This window comes from Jaculus jaculus, chromosome X, assembly GCF_020740685.1.
Source record: "Jaculus jaculus isolate mJacJac1 chromosome X, mJacJac1.mat.Y.cur, whole genome shotgun sequence".
Lineage (NCBI taxonomy): Eukaryota > Metazoa > Chordata > Mammalia > Rodentia > Dipodidae > Jaculus > Jaculus jaculus.
Genome location: NC_059125.1, coordinates 94917043 through 94937708, shown reverse-complemented (window position 1 = coordinate 94937708; position 20666 = coordinate 94917043). Strand labels below are relative to the sequence as shown.

Here is a 20666-nt window from a genome sequence, read left to right as displayed (position 1 = left end):
CACCCCATTGTGCATCTGGCTTACTTAGGTCCTGGAGAGTTGAACCAGGATCCTTTGGCTTTGCAGGCAAATGCCTTAACCATTAAGCCATCTTGCCAGGCCTTTTTTTTCTTAAAATATATCTTTATTTATTTGGGATAGAGAAAGGGAGAGAAGGCGCACAAGGGACACTAGCCACTGCAAATGAACTCCAGACCCATGTGCCACCTTGTGCATCTGGCTTTATATGGGCACTGGGGAATCAAACCCTGGTCATCAGGCTTTGCAGGCAAGCATCTTAACTGGTAAGCCATCACTCCAGCACTCTTTTTCTTTGTTTTGAGGCAGAGTCTTACTATAGCCCAGATTAACCTGGAGTTGACTATGTAGCCAAGACTGGCCTTAACTTCATGCTGATCCTCCTAGCTCAGCCTTCAAAGTCCTAGGATTATAGGCATGATCTACAGTGTCCAGCTTTTGTTTGTTTGTTTGTTTGATTGATTGATTGATTGATTGATTTTTCAAGGTAGGGTTTCACTCTAGCCAAGGCTGACCTGGAATTCACTATGTAGTCTAAGGGTGGCCTGGAACTCACATGGATCCTCCTACCTCTGCCTCCTGAGTGCTGGGACTAAAGGCGTGCACCACCATGCCTAGCTATCTTTTTTCTTTTATACCTATTTGTTTTATAACTTCAAAAATAAGTTTGGGGTGTTGGGGATTTAGCTCAGTGAACAAGTGCTTTTCTAGCAAGTACAACCCTGGATTCAGTCCTCAGCACTGAAAAAAAATATTCTTTTTGGTTTTATGAGGTAGGGTCTCACACTAGCCCAAACTGATCTGGAATTCACTATGTGGTCTCAGGGTGGCCTTGAACTCATGGCAATCCTCCTACCTCTGCCTCCTGAGTGCTGGGACTAAAGGCGTGCACCACCATCCCTGGCAACTTTTAAAATAATCAAACCTGGGTCCTTAGTCTTAGCAGGCACGCACCTTAATCACTAAGCCCAAGTTTGATTGTATGTAGTGGCACGTGTGTCTGAAGTTCAGTTGCAGTGGCTAGAGGTCCATTCTCTCTCTCCCTAACTGCCTCTTTCTTTCTCTCTCTCAAATAAATTAATAAACATGATTTTTTTTTTTTTTTGGTTTTTCGAGGTAGAGTCTCACTCTAGCCCAGGCCGACCTGGAAGTCACTATGTAGTCTCAGGGTGGCCTCGAACTCACGGCGATCCTCCTACCTCTGCCTCCCGAGTTCTGGGATTAAAGGCGTGCGCCACCACGCCCGGCTAACATATTTTTTAAAAGAAGAATTTGTGTGTTCATTTTGCAAAGAAAGAAACAAAGGTTCAGATTCACTTACTAGAACCATGTACTAGTGTAATGCCAAGCAGGATATCTGGCCTTGGTTATACATAGCTTTTGTTTGGAAAACTTTAAGAATATTAGTGCCTGGGTCTCATTCCCAGAAAATCTGGCAGTGTTAAAACACTCCACAAGGCTCAGCATAGTGGCACACGCCTTTAATCCCAGCACTCGGGAGGCAGAGGTAGGAGGATCGCCGTGAGTTCGAGGCCACCCTGAGACTACATAGTGACTTCCAGGTCGGCCTGGGCTAGAGTGAGACTCTACCTCGAAAAACAAAATCAAAACAAAATAAACAAACAAACAAAAAAAACCACTCCATAGGTAATCTTTATATGTACCCAAGTTGAGCAAAATGGTCATGAATAAAGCTTTAATTATGCATGATTTGGGTTAGAATGGTATCTCTAGTCAACCAGAGAGTTGGAAGAAGAGAGCACTTGATGACTAGCCAGCCCCCTCCCCACTCTTCTTTCTAACTACACAGATCTTGAAAAAGCCATTGCCTCCAGAGCCAGCAGCAGCACTAGTGTCCACAAGTGAGCTGAAAAAGGTTGTGGCCCTTTATGATTACATGCCAATGAATGCAAATGACCTACAGCTGCGAAAGGGTGAGGAATATTTTATCCTGGAGGAGAGCAACCTGCCATGGTGGCGAGCACGAGATAAAAATGGGTGAGTCCTCACAGCCCTTCTGAGCTTCTATCTGCCCACTGTACATGAGTGCAAAATGCTGCAACGCGATTACCCTGTTCAGTGTCAGGATCAGAGATGTATCTTCCCACACCAAAGTGAATGCAGTCTCTTTCCACATACTTGCCAGTGTCCAGCTTTATGGGTGGATTCTGTCACCTCTCAGAACCTTTGTTGCAATGCAAATATAAATATAATCAATGCCAATGTTCAGAAGCTCTATCCTTAACTGGTCTAACCATAAAGCAGAGGCATGGTCTTCTTTGAGGGAAAGCCATGATAGACAGCCAGATAGTTAGTTGATGACAGACAGACAGACAGACAGACAGACAGACAGACAGACAGATAGATGATAGAGAGATAACAATGATGATAGATACATAGAGATGTGGATAGATATAGGTATAGATACAGATAGACGATAGATGGGTTTTGAATGCAGGGTTGTGAGCATGTGAATCTCCCTGAAGGTGAAAAAGCTGATTTACTATATTGTCTCCTCTACAGGCAAGAAGGCTATATCCCTAGTAACTATGTCACTGAAGCAGAAGACTCCATTGAAATGTATGAGTGAGTATGCTTATGTTCCCACCGCACAATCTTCTAAGAGAAACAAAATACAGTACACATAGTTTACACTTTCTTTTTGAAATTTATGTAGGTGTGTATATATGTGGAAAGGTGTAGGCATGTGCAACAGAGCCTCTATAGAGGTCAGATGGCAACCTCAAGGTGTTCCTCCTCTCGTCCACCTTCTTTGAGACAGGGGCTCTTAATTTTTAAAAATTGTTTATTTGCAAGGAGATGGGGCGAAGAAAGGGAGAGAGAATGGACACACATGGGCCTCTTGCCGCTGCAAAGGAACTCCAGACACATGCACCACTTTGTGCATCTGGATTTTTGTTGGTACTAGGGAACTGAACCCAGGCTGTTAGGCTTTGCAAGCCAGCACTTTAACCACTGGACCATCTCTCCAGCCCTCTCATTTTGTTTTTACTACTGCATACATCAGACTACTTGGCTCCAAAGCTTCTATATTCTCCTGGATCCATCTCCTATTGCTATAGATGCACTGAGATCACAGATGGCTATGGCACTTTGCATCAGGCTTTTGGGGATCCTGGGGTGAACAGAACTTGGGAACTCAGGTCAGCAGGCATGTAAGCAAACATCTTTAACCACTGAGCCAGCTCCCATTTTATACTTTTGATATTTTTTTTTGTTTTCTAAAATATTTTAAATTTTCATTTATTTATTTGAAAGACAGAGAAAGGAGAGAGAATGGGCATGCTAGGGCCTCTAGCCACTACAGTCAAACTCCAGATGAACACACCACCTTGTGTATCTGGCTTATGTGGGTCCTGGGGAATTGAACCTGGGTGCTTTGGCTTCACAGACAAGCACCTTAAACGCTAAGCCATCTCTGTAGCCCTGTTGTTTTCTATTGAGGTAGGCTCTTGCTCTAGCCCAGACTGACCTGGAATTCACTATTTAGTCTCAGCCTGGCCTCAAACTTGCAGTGTTTCTACTATCTCTGCCTTCTGAGTGCTGGGGCTAAAGGCATGTGCCACTGAGCCCAGCTTGACTAACTTTTTAAATTTTTTGTGTTATGTTTATTTATGTATTTGAGAGTGACAGAGAAAGAGGCAGATAGAGAGAGGGAGAGAGAATGGTTGCAGCAGGGCCTCCAGCCACTGCAAATGAACTCCAGACACGTGCACCCCCTTGTGCATCTGGCTAACGTGGGTCCTGGAGAATCAAGCTTTGCACCGGGGTCCTTAGGCTTCACAGGCAAGCGTTTAACTGATAAGCCATCTCCCCAGTCCTTGACTAACTTTTAAAACAAATTTAAAAATACATATTAACATTCTCAGTAGTTGTGTCAAATGACATCACCATGCCAAATTAGTGTCTATATGTTATTATGACCACAAAGCCCTGTTCTTTTGAGTTCTAGTGAGGGTTCCATGCTTCCAAATCACAAACTCCAAGTAGAATGAACAACCTCATGGGAAACATTTCAAAGTATAAAAACACCAGACTTGAACCAATCAATATCCTTTTACCCCTCATCATTGAAGTAGATTGTTGCTGTGCAACTCAGCCCCTGATATCATCTCTTAAACCCTGATTTTTGTCTGTGCCTACTCCTCCTTCCCATCCCCCATAAGTCTTTAGTGACTACCTGGGATTGGAAAAAGAAATATAATATGCTATACATATTACAATTCCTTGATAGTGTTCAAATGAATTGATAGAATGACTCACATGATGAACCCTGAAGGAGGCTGTAAACCCTAAGACACTTAGACATGACCTATAAATCACTCAATCCCTTTCCTTTCCTAGATGGTATTCCAAGCACATGACTCGGAGTCAAGCTGAGCAATTACTAAAGCAAGAGGTGAGTACAACCCAGGAGTGGGCTCTCATGCTTATAATCTCTACACTCAGGAGGATGAAGTAGTTCGAGGCCAGCCTGAGCAACAGAGTGAGTTCTAGGTAAGCGTGAGATACAGTGAAACACTGCCTCCAAATACAAAAAAAGAAAGAAAGGGAGAGAGAATGGAAGACTGGGTTGGTGGCATACACCTTTAATCCCAGCACTGGTGAGGCAGTGGTAGGAGGATCACCATGAGTTTGAGGTCACCCTGAGACTCCATAGAGAATTCCAGGTCAGTCTGGGCTAGAATAAGACCATGCCTCAAAAAAATAACAAAAAGAAAGAAAGAAAGAAGGGAAGGAAGGAAAGAAGGAAGGAAGGAAGGAAGGAAGGAAGGAAGGAAGGAAGGAAGGAAGGAAGGAAGGGAGGGAGGGAGGGAGGGAGGAAGGGAGGGAGGGAGGGAAGAAGGGAGGGAGGGAGGGAGGGAGGAAGGAAGGAAGGAAGGAAGGAAGGAAGGAAGGAAGGAAGGAAGGAAAAAGAGGTGAGTATAGGCTACATGCAAAGGACATTATCTGTATGTGCACAAGGGAAGATCCAGAACTGATGGCTTTCACCTGGGATTCCAATTCTTTTTAGTGTACTAAAATCAAGGAATCTGCAGCTCAAGCCAGTGCCTTGACAGTAAAATCAGAGGAGAGGTGTTCTATTTCCTCTCAGGTCTGGGCGGGTGGGAGGCAAGCATGAGCATAATTTTCTCTTACAGTCAGATTGTTTTTTGTTGTTTCAGGGAAAAGAAGGTGGTTTCATTGTCAGAGATTCCAGCAAAGCTGGAAAATATACTGTGTCTGTGTTTGCTAAATCTACAGGGTGAGTGTTACTGTTCCAAGGCCACAAGGATGAAGGACAGGAGTGTTCTCCCAACAGCTCCTAATGGCCTGCACCCCGCACCCCATTTCCTCGGCCTTAAAATAAAAACTGATTTTTCTTTGCGTTTTGGGTCCTGTTTGCCCTTGTTTCCAAGTGATTTACTAAATATCCATTTCTTCAGGGACCCTCAAGGGGTGATACGCCATTATGTTGTGTGTTCCACACCTCAGAGTCAGTATTATCTGGCTGAGAAGCACCTTTTCAGCACCATCCCTGAGCTCATTAACTACCATCAACATAACTCTGCAGGTGAGTACCAGAGACAGCTGAGCAAGATTTTACAAATACCAGGAGAAGCAACTCAAGACAAAAGATGAGAGAAAGCCAGGCTTGGTGGCACACGCCTTTGATCCCATCACTGGTGGGGCCAGGTTACAAGGAGTGCTGTGAGTTCAAGACTAGCCTGAGACTATATCATGACTTCTAAGTCAGCCTGAGCTAGGCCCTATCTTAAAATAAATAAATAAATAAATAAATAAATAAATAAATAAATAAATAAATAAATAAATAAGTAAAAAAAAAAAGATGAGAGGAAGATAGCCTCATAGGTCAGTGTGGATTAGCTATGAAAGCAAACTCCTGTGATGCTGGGTAGAGATCTAGAACTAATTTCTTTTCTTCCTTTTTCTTTTTCTCTCTTTCTTTCTTTCTTTCTTTCTTTCTTTCTTTCTTTCTTTCTTTTTTTGGCCTTGTGAGTGCTGGGAATAAAGATATGCACCACTACACCCAGCCTGATTTCTTTTTTAAATGTAGTGGTGGGTCTCAAACCCAGGGCCTCACACATGTTAGACAAGTGATCGACTATTGAGCTATATCCGTGGTTCTTTTAATTTTTTTTAAAATTTTATATTAGAGAGAGATACAGAGGGAGAGAGAGAGAATTGGTGCATCAGGGCCTCAGGCACTGTGCCACCTAGTGGGCATGTGCAACCTTGTGCTTACCTCTCTTTTAGGCATCTGGCTTATGTGGGATCAGGAGAGTAGAACATGGGTCCTTAGGCTTTGCAGGCAAGCACCTTAACTGCTAAGCCATCTCTCCAGCCCCCCTGGCTCTTTTCTATGTTTTTATTTTTTTGGTAGGGTTTCACTCTAGCTCAGGCTGACCCGGAATTCACTATGTAGTCTCAGGGTGGCCTCAAACTCACAGCAATCCTCCTACCCCTGCCTCCTGAGTGCTGAGATTAAAGCCATGCACCACCATGCCTGGTTGTTATTTTTTATTTTGACACAGGTCTCACTGTGTTACTCACACTGGCATTGAAAATGCTATCTAGCCCCAGCTGTGTTTGAACTTATGATTCTCCTACCTCTGTTTCCTCAGTAGCTGAGATCATAGGCCTGCCCCACCAGGCTCAGCCAGACTGACTTCTTCTTTGGCTCTTGTTGTTCAGTGCTAAGAAACGATAATGAAGACACTAGTGACTTTGAACCAGAAAGTATTCATTAGCAATTAGTCATGTCCCTGATGTACACCCAGCAACTTCCTCAGTTCTAGAAGCAAGAACAGGAAAATGCTGAGCTGAGGTACTCATCCTGAGAGAACAAACAGGTTAGAAGACAATTTCTAAGCATACACTAAGTAAAATTTGAAAACTGGGAGACTGGTGCAGACAAAAATACACTGGAAAAGCTTCACTAAGAAGAGATGATGTGAGATAATTCTGGCCTGTGAGGTGGGAAAATATTCTATAAGGGATATAACATTTTTTTTTATTTTTCACTTTTTGATTTTTTTTTCCTTAGAGATAGGGTCTCATTATTTTGCTGTGTAGTCCTAGCTGGCCTCATACTCCCCATGTAGTCCATGCAGGCCTCAAACTTATAGCAATCCTCTCACCTATGCTTCCTGAATCTTGGAATTACAGGTGTGAACTCCCATGCAAAGCAATAAGGAGTATATTTCAACAGAATTTTCTCATTTTATCTCTGAAAATTTTTCTTAGGGGAAAAACTTCCAGAAAAAAAAACAAAACAAAACATTGAGTTCTTAGCCAGGTATAGTGGTACATGCTTTTAATCCCAGCACTTGGGAGTCAGAGGTAGGAGGATTGCTGTGAGTTCGAGGCCACCCTGAGACTACATAGTGAATTCCAGGTCAGCCTGGGCTAGAATGTCACCCTACCTTGAAAAAGAAAGTGAATTCTTTAAGATTTCTGGGATTCAAAGCCAGGCGTGGTAGTGTACGCCTTTAATCCCAGTACTTGGGAAGCAGAGGTAGGAGGATCGTTGTGAGTTCAAGGCCACCCTGAGACTCCATAGTGAATTCCAGGTCAGCCTGGGCTAAAGTGAGACCCTACCTCGAAAAACAAAACACAACACAACAAAACAAAGATTTCTGGGATTCAGAATAACCAAGAAAGATGCATGCTAGGGCTGGAGAGATGGCTTAGTGGTTTATGCAGATGCCTGCAAAGCCAAAGGTTCGATTCCCCAGGACCCATAAGCCAGATGCACAAGGTGGTGCATGTGTCTGGAGTTTGTGTGCAGTGGGTTTAGACCCTGGCATACCCATTATCTCCCTCCTTCCCTCTCTCTCTCTCCCTCTTTCTCTCTCTCAAATAAACAAATAAAATATTTTTCAAAAGAAAGATGCATTCTAGAAGTTTTAGGCTCTAAGTGATGATATACAAGGAATCCCATTCCCATGCTGTGCTCACAGTGGTCTCTGTGTGTTTCAGGACTCATATCCAGACTGAAATATCCAGTGTCTCAACAAAACAAAAATGCACCTTCTACTGCAGGCCTGGGCTACGGTAACTGCTTATTTCTCTGGGGTTGAGTAGACTGTCAGTTGCAAGGATTACCTTTGCAAACCTTACCTTACATAGTGTTCCTATGATTCATAGTGTTCTTCACCAGTTGTCTCCAGAAAGGTCAAGACAGAGCCAAGCCAAGTTATTAAATGATTTTCTCCATCTAGTGGCTCCTACTGGGACTGCAAAAAGGAATTTGTTTTGAGGCTTTTTGTTTATTTTAAATTGTTTAAATTTTTCAGCATCACTCCCAAGTTTATTAACTATAATTATCAACATAATCATACGTTGATTCTATGAAGTCGTTAAGTCTATATTCTTGCTTTATGACCAATTGATACCTAAAATTGCCATAGTTCTCCAAGTAAAAACCAACCCCCAGATTTAACTTAGTAAATATAGATTAGTATTCCTGCTAATTCTCTCTTTATTGTTTTTCCTATTTTTACCCTAGTAGGGACTCTTATTTATTATAGAAATTGTATATAAATGTCACCCCCTGAAAAAAAATCACACTAAAACTTTGTTGGTAGGATCATGGGAAATTGACCCAAAGGATCTGACCTTCTTGAAGGAGCTCGGGACTGGACAATTTGGGGTAGTGAAGTATGGGAAATGGAGAGGCCAATATGATGTGGCCATCAAGATGATCAGAGAAGGCTCCATGTCTGAAGATGAGTTCATTGAAGAAGCCAAAGTCATGATGTGAGTTAAAAACCCAAACTGAACTCTCAGTCCAGTTGTAGGAGTCTAGGAATGACCAGAGCAACCCACTTTGGTCTAAGGTGACTAGGCAGAGAAACTTGGGATCAGGGCCTTTGATGGGATCCTAACTGCTAAGGTAATCTTTTCTTAGATATTTTTTGAGAGTAATATTGAGTGTGGGCATGTATCATCTTAGTAGCATTTGGGGGTAGATGTAGAATATGAGACTGTCAACAGAAGGATGATTCTCATTTAGCCTTAATATTCTTTTAGCCCTGGATTTGTTTCCTATTCAAATCCCTGCACATATTTAGGCACTTCGTAGTTTGTGTTAAGATGGATAAAAATAAATAAAAAGAATGAAAAAGAAGAAAAAGAAAGAGATTTAAAAAAGAAGAAGAAAAGTGGGCCAGGCATAGTGGTGCATGCCTTTAATCACAGCTCTCGGGAGGCTGAGGTAGGAGGATTACTGTGAGTTCGAGGCCAGTCTGAGACTACAGGATAAATTCCACATCAGCCTTGGTTAGTGTGGTGGTGCACAACTTTAATCCCAGCACTCGAGAGGCAGAGGTAGAGGATCGCCGAGAGTTCGAGGCCACCCTGAGACTACAGAGTGAATTCCAGGTCAGCCTGAGCTAGAGTGAGACTTTAGCTCGAAAAAAAAAAAAAAAAAAAGACAGAGAGAGAGAAAGAGAGAGAGAGAAGAAGGAGGAGGAGAGAGAAAGAGTAGAAAAGTAACCTTGTTATGGTACCTTATCTGATAATGGAGCTTAGGCCAAGCCTTTTCTTCCCCTGCCCCTTTATAATGAGTCTGCAAAGGCAAGTGGAGGAAACTAGTTCCTTGCCTCTCCTGTAGGAATCTTTCCCATGAGAAGCTGGTGCAGTTGTATGGTGTCTGCACCAAACAACGTCCAATCTTCATCATTACTGAGTACATGGCCAATGGCTGCCTCCTGAACTACCTGAGGGAGATGCGCCATCGCTTCCAGACTCAGCAGCTGCTAGAGATGTGCAAGGATGTCTGTGAAGCCATGGAATACCTGGAGTCAAAGCAGTTCCTTCACCGAGACCTGGTAGGACCTCAGAAGTATTAGAATGGGATTGGGTGGGGCGGGGGGACAGATGAGCATTGAGCACTGTTGAGGAGGGTTGCAGATGCCAATATTCTAGTTTCCTCCAGAAAACACTAAAATTTAAGTGTGCTTCTGTCCCAGTGGTAATCCAGTTGATTATCTCCAGCATTAACTGCTTGAGAACTAAAACAGCCACTTACCTTGACTCCCTACCACCTATGAGAAAATAGTGGGTCCTTTCTAGACATAGAGCACAAGGGCAATCCTGCACTTCCCAGTGAGACTACTCCTGGTACAAAGTCACAACCTGGGACTGCATGTACATTTTTTAAAATTTTTATTAACCTTTTCCATGATTATAAAAAAAAATCCCATGGTAATTCCCTCCCTCCCCCCCCTGCATGTACATTTTTGACCTGCATTGTGGGTTTGTTTATGATGAGGTCTCACGTACCCCAGACTGACTTTAAGTTTGCTATGTAGCCAAAGCTGACCTTGAACTTATGATCCACTTGCCTCTATATTTCAAGTGCAAGATCACAGACATTTGCCACCATACGTGGTCTGCCATGTACTGAAGCTTGGACCCAGGGCCTTGTACATGCTAGACAAGCACTCAACCAAATGGGCTACAGCCACAGACCCCACATTAAAAAAAAATGTTTCATAAAGGTTAACAAACACTTTATTTCTTTTTTTCTTTTTTGTTTTTTTTGTAACAAACACTTTAGAAAGAGGCATTTTTACTTTAAAAATGGTGCTTTCTTGCTTCTCTTGAAAAATTAGACATCTGAGAACACGAGGACTATATTCTCACAGGCCATGCTAATACATGCCTGGAGCCGAGGAGCAGGTGGCTCCTAAGCAGACCAGGTCTGTGTGGTCCAGTTCTTGTAGTGTCCTGCCTTACTTCAGGTTTGCTTGCCTGCTTATTTCCTGAAGGAATCAATTAATGTCTTCCATTCTTTCAGCCAGATCAAGGCACAAACTGCCCTATTCCCCTCAGCCTCTATTTTCTCTTAATTCTCTCAGTATTTCAAAGAAGTGGAATTAGCCATGTAAATGAAATTGTTCTGCATGCCCTCAGTGCTTTACTTCCAACCACATAACAAGTTGCTTTCCATGTGATAGAAATGCAACAAAATTTATCAGTTGTAGTTGGGCATGGTGGCTCCCATCAGTAGTTGCAGCACTTAGGATGCTGAAACACAAGGATTACTATGAGGTTGAGGCCAGACTGCTCTACACAGCGAATCCCAAGCCAGCCTGGACTAGAGAGTAAGAGAGTCTCAAAAAAAAAAAAAATCTCAGTAGTATCAACAAACTCGTATTAGGTGGGAAGATGTCTCTAACTGAAGGTAATGAGACTTCCCTGATTTCATTTCACTGCTAGCACAAAGTGTGGTACATTTAACCCGAGTGCCAGGGATGAGGGCTCACTGGTATCTTTTGTATGACAGGCAGCTCGAAACTGTTTGGTAAATGATCAAGGAGTTGTGAAAGTATCTGACTTTGGGCTGTCTAGGTGAGTATGCCTTTTTCATGTTCTTATTTATTTTGGAGGTAGGATCTTGCTATATAGCCCATCCAAGGCAGACCTGGTACTCACTCCATAATGACAGCAATCCTCCTACCTCTGCCTCCTAAGTACTGGGATTAAAGGAGTTCACCACCACACCCGGCTTCCACAGTACCTTATCTTGATCTGTTAATACTGCTGACTTTCCCTCCATCTCTTCTTCTTTCGTAATTTAATCCTCACTGGCACCTGCAGAATAGAAGGAAAGGAAGGAGAAAGGAAATTAAAGGAGGATCAAAGCCCAGATTACCGAGTTTGAGGCCACCCTGAGACTACATAGCTTAAAAGAAGGATCAAGAAAAAATTGTAAAACTATCTAATTTCTTTTTAAACTTTTATTTTAGAAAGAGAATTGGTGCACCAGATCCAGGTTTGATTCCCCAGTACCCACATAAGCCAGAAGCACAAGGTAGCACATGCATTTGGAGTTCGTTTGTAGAGGCTAGAGACCCTAGTGCACCCATCTCTTTCTCTTTCTCTGTCTCTTTTTTCTCACTCTCTCTGAAACAAACAAATAAAATATTATTTTACAAAAGAAAAACAGGATTTGGGTCTGATGGTGCAATCCTGTAATCCCAGCTACTTGGGAGGCTGAGGCAGAATGGTCAACATTCAAGGCCTGTGTGGGCTACAGGTAGTGAATCTAGGGCTTGCCTGAGCAACTTAGTGACACCTTGTCTCAAAATTAGAAACATCAGGGTGGAGAGATGGCTTAGCAGTTAAGGTGCTTGCCTGCAAAGCCTAAGAACTCATGTTCGACTCTCCAGATCCCACAGAAGCCAGACGCACAAAGGTGAGGCAAGCGCAAGGTCACACATGCCCTCTAGGTTGCACAAGCATTTGGAGTTGTATTGTAGTGGCTTCTGTGCCAATTCTCTTTCTCTCTGTGTCTTATCATGCTCTCTCTAAAAATAAAATTAAAGCGAAAAATTATAAACATCAAAAGGGGCTGGGGATACAGCTTAGTGATAGGTTGCTTGCCTACAATGGGCAAGGCTCTGTCTGGGTTCAGTGCTTAGTAAGACAAGTAAATAAATAAATAATTTAAAACATAGTAAAAAGAATTAAAAAAAAAAAAAAAAACAAGAGCAGGGCATTGTAACTCATGCTTTTAAATACCAGTCCTTAGGAGGCAGAGATACAAGGATTGCTGTGAGTTCAAGGCCAGCCTGGGAATACAGAATGAGTTCCAGGTCAGCCTGGGCTAGAGAGTGAGACCCTACCTTCAGAGAAAAAATACAAAATAAATAAAATAAAGACAGCGAATCTCTTAAAAGTATCATTTATAGCAGACACTGACTGACCAGCAGAGACTTTTAGGGAAAGCTTGTAAGTATATATTTGTGCAGCTATTATGAGTGTGCCAAGCAGACACAAGATGTGAACATCATGCTGTCCAGATACTAACATTAACAAGTCTTAAATCCCTTGAAGATACGTCTTGGATGATGAATACACCAGCTCTGTAGGCTCCAAATTTCCAGTCCGGTGGTCTCCACCAGAAGTCCTTATGTATAGCAAGTTCAGCAGCAAATCTGACATTTGGGCTTTTGGTAAGTACATCAGATTATACAAATTACACAGCTCAGAGGGAGAGGAATATAATGGGAAATTCAACTTTGCAGCCTGCACAGATTGTTCTTCCTTTCATTCATCTAATCCTTAGGGAGTGTTTAGTATGTGTCAGGAACCTCAAGGGTTTCTGAGGACAAGCACAGTAAACTGGACATGATCCCTACCTTCTTAGAACTTATATTGAAAGAAACAAACAATTCATTCAGTATTCAACAGCTTCTGAATACTAATCATGTACTGGGCTGTCTGCCAGACCCTATAACTACCAAGACAAATAAGATGCTGTCTCTCTTCTAAAGCAGTCAATCGTCTAGGGCAACTCTGATAGCCATCCATGTAGTCAATACTACCATAGAAGCCTGGACAAAAAGCAGAATGTTCAGAGAGGAGAATCAGATGATTCTAACCTTTGATGTTAATCTGGAAGGATTAGGACTACTAATTCCAAAAGATAAAATATGGCTTAATATACTTTTTAAAAAAATCTTCTAGGGGTTTTAATGTGGGAAATTTACTCCCTGGGGAAGATGCCTTATGAGAGATTTACTAACAGTGAGACTGCTGAACACATTGCTCAAGGCCTACGACTCTATAGGCCTCATCTGGCTTCAGAAAGGGTGTATACCATCATGTACAGTTGCTGGCATGAGGTAAGTGTTTTATTGTTCCCTCTCAAATTATTTCCTTTATTTCTCATTTAGGTGGCCATTCACCACTGTTTATGGCCACATGCCAGCTGAGTATAGGTGGTTAGCTGTATAAAATCTATGATTCTGGTCTGCACCCCAGGTCCTCAGGGTCCATGCCAGCCAAAGAGCCATGGCTTTGAAATGTCAAGCTCTTCGTTCACTTAGCTTTGTGACCATATAAACAGTATTTGAAACCTAACTAATCATATCACTGCTTGTAGGATTTTTGGTTTGCCATCCAGTTCAGTATGCTTGCTATCTAGCCATTTTCAGTTCAAGCTCCAAAATAAGGATATATTGTGTATAATCATTAATGAACTTGTCTTCATTTTAATGTTTGTCAGTTTAACTTACAAATTGTCTTATCACACTACTAACTTGATTTACTAAAGGTAAAAAGTGCACTAGGACTTTAGGGAGAGCTGCTATTTCAGTTTTCTTTGTGTGTGTAATCAAGAGAATGTGCTGCTAGGCATTTAGCACTTTCTTAACCCAGTACTTGGTTATTGAATGTCATGTGGATTCTAGATTCTAGCCTCTGTAATACTTACTTTTTCTTTGGTTTTAGAAAGCAGATGAACGTCCGACATTCAAACTTCTCTTGAGCAACATTCTAGATATCATGGATGAAGAATCCTGAGTTGGCTGATAAGCTTCTTGGATCTACTCTATACAGCCCCAATTCCACTTTTTTCCCCTGAGGAAATCCCAGGCTTCCGGGCTCTTGAGCCTTTATACTCCTACTGAATACATAAAGGCCCTTACACGTCTAGAAATATCTCTTTTATTTTACTCCCTGGAATAATGCTTTTAAGCAAAGGCCAAGGAATTTCAGTGCTTAGTTCTGCCCCTAACCACAAGACAGAAAAATGTTCAAGATTATTAAGACAAACTGAATTTGGGATGGGAACGTTTATGGAGAGGGAGGGATGTAAATAGCCCCACAGGTGTCCAACAGTTCTTTTGGTAGACTTTAGGGCTGTGGGGGTGGTCAGCATGGAATTTGGCAAGAATAGAAGGGCATCACTAAAATGGGACGGGACAGGGTGTTTTGAAACAATAAAATTGTTGCCAAGAGTGAAGGTCTCTGCTGTCCCAGTTAATCACGCAGCTGCCCTGGAGTGCTGCACCTCAGTATTGCAGAAAACTGTTGCGTGGCTTTGGCTTGGCATGTTCCTAACCGAGAACTCGCCCGAATAATCGCCATTCACGCCCTTGCTCCAGTTAAATCCTGCCTCTATATCCAAGATGAATCCACAAACCTTCCATGGCAGACAGTAGGCATACATATCCTTTGAATTAATCTTACAGAGTCTCATCTCCCCACATCAGGAGAGGAAAACATAAAAGAACAAAAACCCGGATCCAGAGTGAACAACTCAGAAAAGTTGTAACTGGGCGCCAGCCCTCAGCTAGGAAAGCGCGGGCCAATTTGGAAAGAGGGCAGGGCGGGGCAGTAGGGCCGGCCCGAACAGGCCACGTGGTATAAAGGGAGTTTCTTCTCCCCTTTCCTCTTTCCTTTTTGAACTGACGTGCCCCAGCGTGCCTGGGCGCTGCCGCCAGCCTGCACCGTGGAGCGGGGTGGGGAGCAAGCCCACGGCCGGAGAAAGGTCGCAGCCCCGGAGGTAGCGGAGCCGGCCCGGCCACGGCCTTGCGCAGACTCAGTGAGCGCACAGGGCGTTCCCCGAGGAGGCGGCGGGTTGTGGTTCCGGTTCCGTCGCGGAGACACGTGAAGGTCGGTGAGTCGGTTCGGCGCTCGTCTCGGCACGCGTGGACGCGCCGGGATGGATTCCTCCTCGTCATCCTCTGCGGCGGGCTTGGGCTCCGTGGATCCCCAGCTGCAGCATTTCATCGAGGTGGAGACGCAGAAGCAGCGCTTCCAGCAGCTGGTGCACCAGATGACGGAACTTTGCTGGGTGAGGATCCTGGGGTTGGGATCTGGACCTAGTGGCCACTTTATGCCCTTGCCCCACGAGACTAGACTCTAGGACGTCGGAGGATCGGGAGAAGGTGGACCTGGCGGCGCTCTGGTATCTTTCTCACGTTCTCTAGGCCGAACCGGAAGGGACACGGGTGACCACTTTTCGGGGACAATTGGTACAGAGGACAGGAGAGTCACAGACTTACCCTGCAGTCCCACCCAGCACTTTTCAGGCACTTGCGATGGAAAGTGCTTAGTGCTGGTCACCAAGAATGATCAGAGTCCCCAGTACAGGCATTTTACTTTGGGTAGCAGGTGTCTGTGAATCTGTTATTTCTGAACTTCCTGGGATTTACCTAGATAATCCTGTTCTAACCCCTCCTGGTGAGTAAATGAGCGGCTGAAGCCTACTAAGCATAAAAGTGGCATAATCTTGTGCAATTTACACATTTATTTGCTTTCTTGGGTTGTTGTGTAATATCAAACCACTTAGGGTCTGAAGGTTGAGAAATTGAGTGTGCTCTGTGAGGGGGCTTGGGCAAAGGGCACAGGTTTATAGCTGAGATCAAAGTGTTCTTGTTGCCAAAGACAGTATACTGCTCTGCCTTGACATATAAACTTTAGAAATATAGAGGCCATGGACAATGTTCCTTGAAATTGAAGAGTCCGTGGCTTGTGCATAAAACAAAATTATGAACGAAATTCATTAACAATATTTGAACTACAGGCATCAGTCTACATCGTCGTTTTCCTGTAAACTTATGGCATTGGTGGACTGTGACCCTTAAAAAATGTTTGCTTAATTCTTGATAGCCTTGGACAAGAGTGCCTTTTTTAAAAACAAGTTCTCATGTAGCCCAGACTACAAGAGGATGACCTTGAACTGCAGCTCTTCCTGTCTCTACCTCTTAAGTGCTGGGATTAGTCATGTGCCACCACATGCCGGTTTTTGATTCTTTAATTTTTTGTAATTTTTGATATGTTACATTTGGGCCTTGAGGGGGTGTGGTTAAGAACTGCTTTAAGAATCTCCCTCCCACTCTCAGCTTCTCAGCCACTGCACTAGAATGCCAGACGCTTGCGCCACCTAGTGGGCATGTGAAGCCTTGCTCTTGCCTCACCTTCCTGCTTGCTGAGTTCTAAAGAGGGATTGAACATGGGTCCTTAGGCTTCACAAGCAAGTGCCTTACTGCTAAGCCATCTCTCCAGCCATCCCCCTCATTTTTGTTTGTTTTTTTTTTTTTAAAGAAAAACACAGTTTTCCATTCCCCCTAACAGGATTGAAAATCCATGGGTAGCTGGAGGTAGTGGCACAAGCTTTTAATCCAAGAGGCAGAGGTAGTAGGATCCCTGTGAATTCCTGGCCAGCCTGGACTATAGAGTTAGCTACAGGTCAGCCTGGGCTAGAATGAGACCCTACTTATAAAATAAATGGGCTGGGGAAATGGCTTAGAGGTTAAAGTGTTTGCCTGCAGAGCCTAAGAACCCCAATTCAGTTCCTCAGGACCCACCTAAGCCAGGGGCTCATCTGTCTGGAGTTGGTTTGCAGTGGCTGGAGGCCCTGGCATGCCCATTCTCTCTTTCTCTCTGCCTCTTCCTCCCCTCTCTCAAATAAATAAAATATCTTTAAAAAAGAAAATAAAAATCCCATGGGTTATTTGGCATAGTGGCACAGGCTTATATATCTAGTAGTTGGGAGGCAGGAGGACCATGAGTTTCAAGCCAGCATGGGTTTTAAAAAACAAAACCCTGTCTCAAAAACAAAATGAAAGGGCTGGAGAGATGGCTTAGCAGTTAAGGTGCATGCCTGTCAAGCCTAAGGACGGACCCAGGTTCAATTCTTCAGGTCCCACTTAAGCCAGATGCACACAGTGGCACATGCATCTGGAGTTCGTTTGCAGTGGCTAGAGGCCCTGGTGTGCACATTCTGTCTCTCTCTGTCAATAATAAATTAAAAAATGAAAACAAAATCTTTTAAAAAAATCAGAGCTGGGCATGGCGGCACACACCTTTAACCCCAGCACTTGGGAGGCAAAGGTGGGATGATTGTGTTTGAGGCCACCCTAAGACTACATAGTGATACCATGTCAGCCTGGGCTAAAGTGGTAAAGTGGGGCCCTACCTCACAAAACAAAACAAAAAAAAAAAGAAAGAAAAAGAAAAGAAAAGAAAGAAAGAGAAAAAAAAAAAAGAACCTTTGGCTTAGATATCCAAGGTTACAAAATTATCAGTTCATAGATTTTTCTTTATTGGCAGGTTCTAGGGTACCTAACTGTAATTTCTCCTTTAATCATTGTATGCTACAGTTAATTATTTTTTGTTTTTGTTCTTTTCATGGCAGTGTCTCACTTCTAGCCCAGGCTGACCTGGAATTAACTATGTAGTGTCAGGCTGCCCTTAAACTCACAGTGATCCTACCTCAGCCTCTCAAGTGGTGGAATTAAAGGCATATGTCCTATGCCTGGCTCTACAGTTAAGGCTCTTAATGCAAGCAGCATTATGGAATGACAGTCAAATTCAGCACACAAAAAAAAATATTTGTATTTTGTTGAGTTCTCGTTCTTATCCTGTAATATCTCAGCTCTATCATTTTCTGGCCACATGACTTTGGGTGAAGAATCTTCATGTCAGTTTCTCTTTGTCAAATGAGGATCAATAATACTGTGTATTCCACAGGATAGTAAAAACTGTAAAATGAACCTATAGAAAATTGCTTGGTTCTTAGTAAACTACCAAATCTGAAATTTTTTAAATTTTTTTTTAGCTTAGCATACTGAGTAATGGGTTTTATCATATGTTCATACATATGCACAATTATACTTTTTATTCATTTCTCTCTCCCACAGTTAGTATCCCCTCCTGCTTTCTTATCACTTGTATTTTAAAAAAACCTTTTATTTATTTGAGACACACAGAGAGATGATGGGCATGCCATGGCCTCCAGCCACTGGAAACAAGCTCCAGATGCATGCACCCCCTTGTGTATCTGGCTAACATGGGACCTGGAGAATCGAACCTGGGTCCTCAGGCTTCACAGACATATTCCTTAACCGCTAAGTCACCTCTCCGCCCTCATTTGTATTTTATTACCCTCTATTTTCACTTCCCTTGATATCATTCTCCCCATTCTGGTTTTATGATCACCCACCCCACACATATGTAAATACACATGCATAAGAGAGAAGAGAAAACACAGTCCAAATGAAATCTTGCTGACACATCAGATACTTTGTTTAGGTTAAGTTACTTCTGTAAGCAAAGGAAGTTACCCCAACCTCCCTGCTCTGTTTGCAAGTTCCTTTTATGATTCTGTGTCTTGTCCTGAACAGGAGAAGTGCATGGACAAGCCTGGGCCAAAATTGGACAGTCGGGCTGAGGCCTGTTTTGTAAACTGCGTTGAGCGCTTCATTGATACAAGCCAATTCATCTTGAATCGACTGGAACAGACCCAGAAATCCAAACCAGTCTTCTCAGAGAGCCTTTCTGACTGATCTCAGCATTACCTCTTTGGAAAAGTAGCTCAAGAAATGAAAAGCTGTTGATGGAAGGTTGAAGAAATGGCTATGGGGGAATGGTTCCCAACTCTTGTCATTCTTGGGACGTCTTATCATCTGAGAATGAACAAAGACCAATTTTGTGTAGGGGGGTTGAGGGTCATATGTGTATTTGGTTGTGTTTTTAATGCTAATCATGTGAAAATAATTGAAAGATGAATGGAATACTCTGAGATGCATGTGGGGCTATGCTTTTCTCAAGGTCCCCTTAACTAACTGCTTTGTATAATTTTGATAGTGGAACTGCTTTCTGTAATTTGATAGTGGGACCACATAGATAAATCTATTTGTATAAATGAATTTCACATTTTTAGGAAGACCTTTGTGTCAGAAAAGGTAGCAATGGGAGAATAACTTGGCACTTAACTGTGGACCATCTTATCTATTGTTTGGCTCTCAGTGCTGGAGTTCAGCTTTCTAGGTTATCTCCCTTCCCTACACTATGATTTACTTAAATATATATTTTAAAATATGGTCTCAATGTTGAACAGGCAGCCCGAGAATGTAGAGACCTTTAGTTATAAAGGAATCTAGTCCGTGAACATAATTCTCATTACCAGACTGCCACGAAACATGTTAAACTTACTCTCATTCACAGATGTGCCTAAAAAAAATCATCAAGATTTAGGCCAGTCAAAAATAAGAGTTTCAGGTAGAGGTGCATGTCTGATGTTAATGATTACAAATTCCATTAACTGCATTATTTTCATCACTGAAATAAAAACTCAACAAGATTCATCTCTGAAGGAGAGGCTTTCTATTATTGGTTTTTATATGCAGCCCAGAGATTTTGTGTGGGTTCCTTCCAAGGCTGAAATGTTTTAATTCTATAAGTTCCTGAAATTTTCATGAGAAGACAGAACTTTGAGATGAGACAGGGAAGGAAAGAATTCTGTGCCAACACTAAGTCCCTAAATGCATAGAAGTGCTTGTATCAACTGGATTTCCCTCCTCTTAATCCCTAGAAGACTGAAGTAAGGGCTTAAAATGAAATTATTTGTTAGGATCCTTTAGTACAGATCCATAAATTTGGGCATACACAGAGTTGTAAAAGCCTCAAGTTCTGTTTACAGACACTATAAGAAAATGTGAATTGTGATGAAAATACAATTCATCAAACTAAGTGTCTACACCATGGCATATACATATTAGTTAGAGGGATTCAGCAATGAACAAGGGAGGCAATAATACATGCATAAATACATCAGTGGAGAAACAGCAGCATCAAGGTGTTAGGGAATGTTTAAGTTGCTTTTTTTTTTAAATTATTTATTTATTTGAGAGCGACAGACATAGAGAGAAAGACAGATGGAGAGTGAGAGAATGGGCGCGCCAGGGCTTCCAGCCTCTGCAAACGAACTCCAGACGCGTGCGCCCCCTTGTGCATCTGGCTAACGTGGGATCTGGGGAACCGAGCCTCGAATCGGGGTCCTTAGGCTTCACAGGCAAGCGCTTAACCGCTAAGCCATCTCT

The 20666-nt window shown here is 42.7% G+C and overlaps 2 protein-coding genes across 2 annotated transcripts in view; both read left to right on the top strand.

Moving 5' to 3' along the window:
- Btk (Bruton tyrosine kinase) overlaps positions 1-14795 on the top strand; it is a 51716-nt gene extending 36921 nt beyond the window's left edge. Inside the window, exons 8-19 of the mRNA XM_045140383.1 lie at positions 1829-2016; positions 2542-2604; positions 4384-4438; positions 5205-5284; positions 5466-5593; positions 8023-8097; positions 8631-8802; positions 9659-9875; positions 11336-11400; positions 12889-13007; positions 13522-13679; positions 14287-14795. Of these exons, the coding sequence (XP_044996318.1) occupies positions 1829-2016; positions 2542-2604; positions 4384-4438; positions 5205-5284; positions 5466-5593; positions 8023-8097; positions 8631-8802; positions 9659-9875; positions 11336-11400; positions 12889-13007; positions 13522-13679; positions 14287-14358 (1392 nt within the window). The 3' untranslated portion in view covers positions 14359-14795. The remainder of the gene's footprint in view (positions 1-1828; positions 2017-2541; positions 2605-4383; positions 4439-5204; positions 5285-5465; positions 5594-8022; positions 8098-8630; positions 8803-9658; positions 9876-11335; positions 11401-12888; positions 13008-13521; positions 13680-14286) is intronic.
- A 629-nt stretch (positions 14796-15424) lies between these two features.
- Positions 15425-19939, top strand: Timm8a (translocase of inner mitochondrial membrane 8A). Its single transcript, XM_012951264.2, has 2 exons — positions 15425-15634; positions 18969-19939. The coding sequence occupies exons 1-2, from the start codon at positions 15503-15505 to the stop codon at positions 19128-19130; spliced, it is 294 nt and encodes a 97-aa protein (XP_012806718.2). The 5' UTR covers positions 15425-15502; the 3' UTR covers positions 19131-19939.
- Positions 19940-20666: the final 727 nt, after the last annotated feature.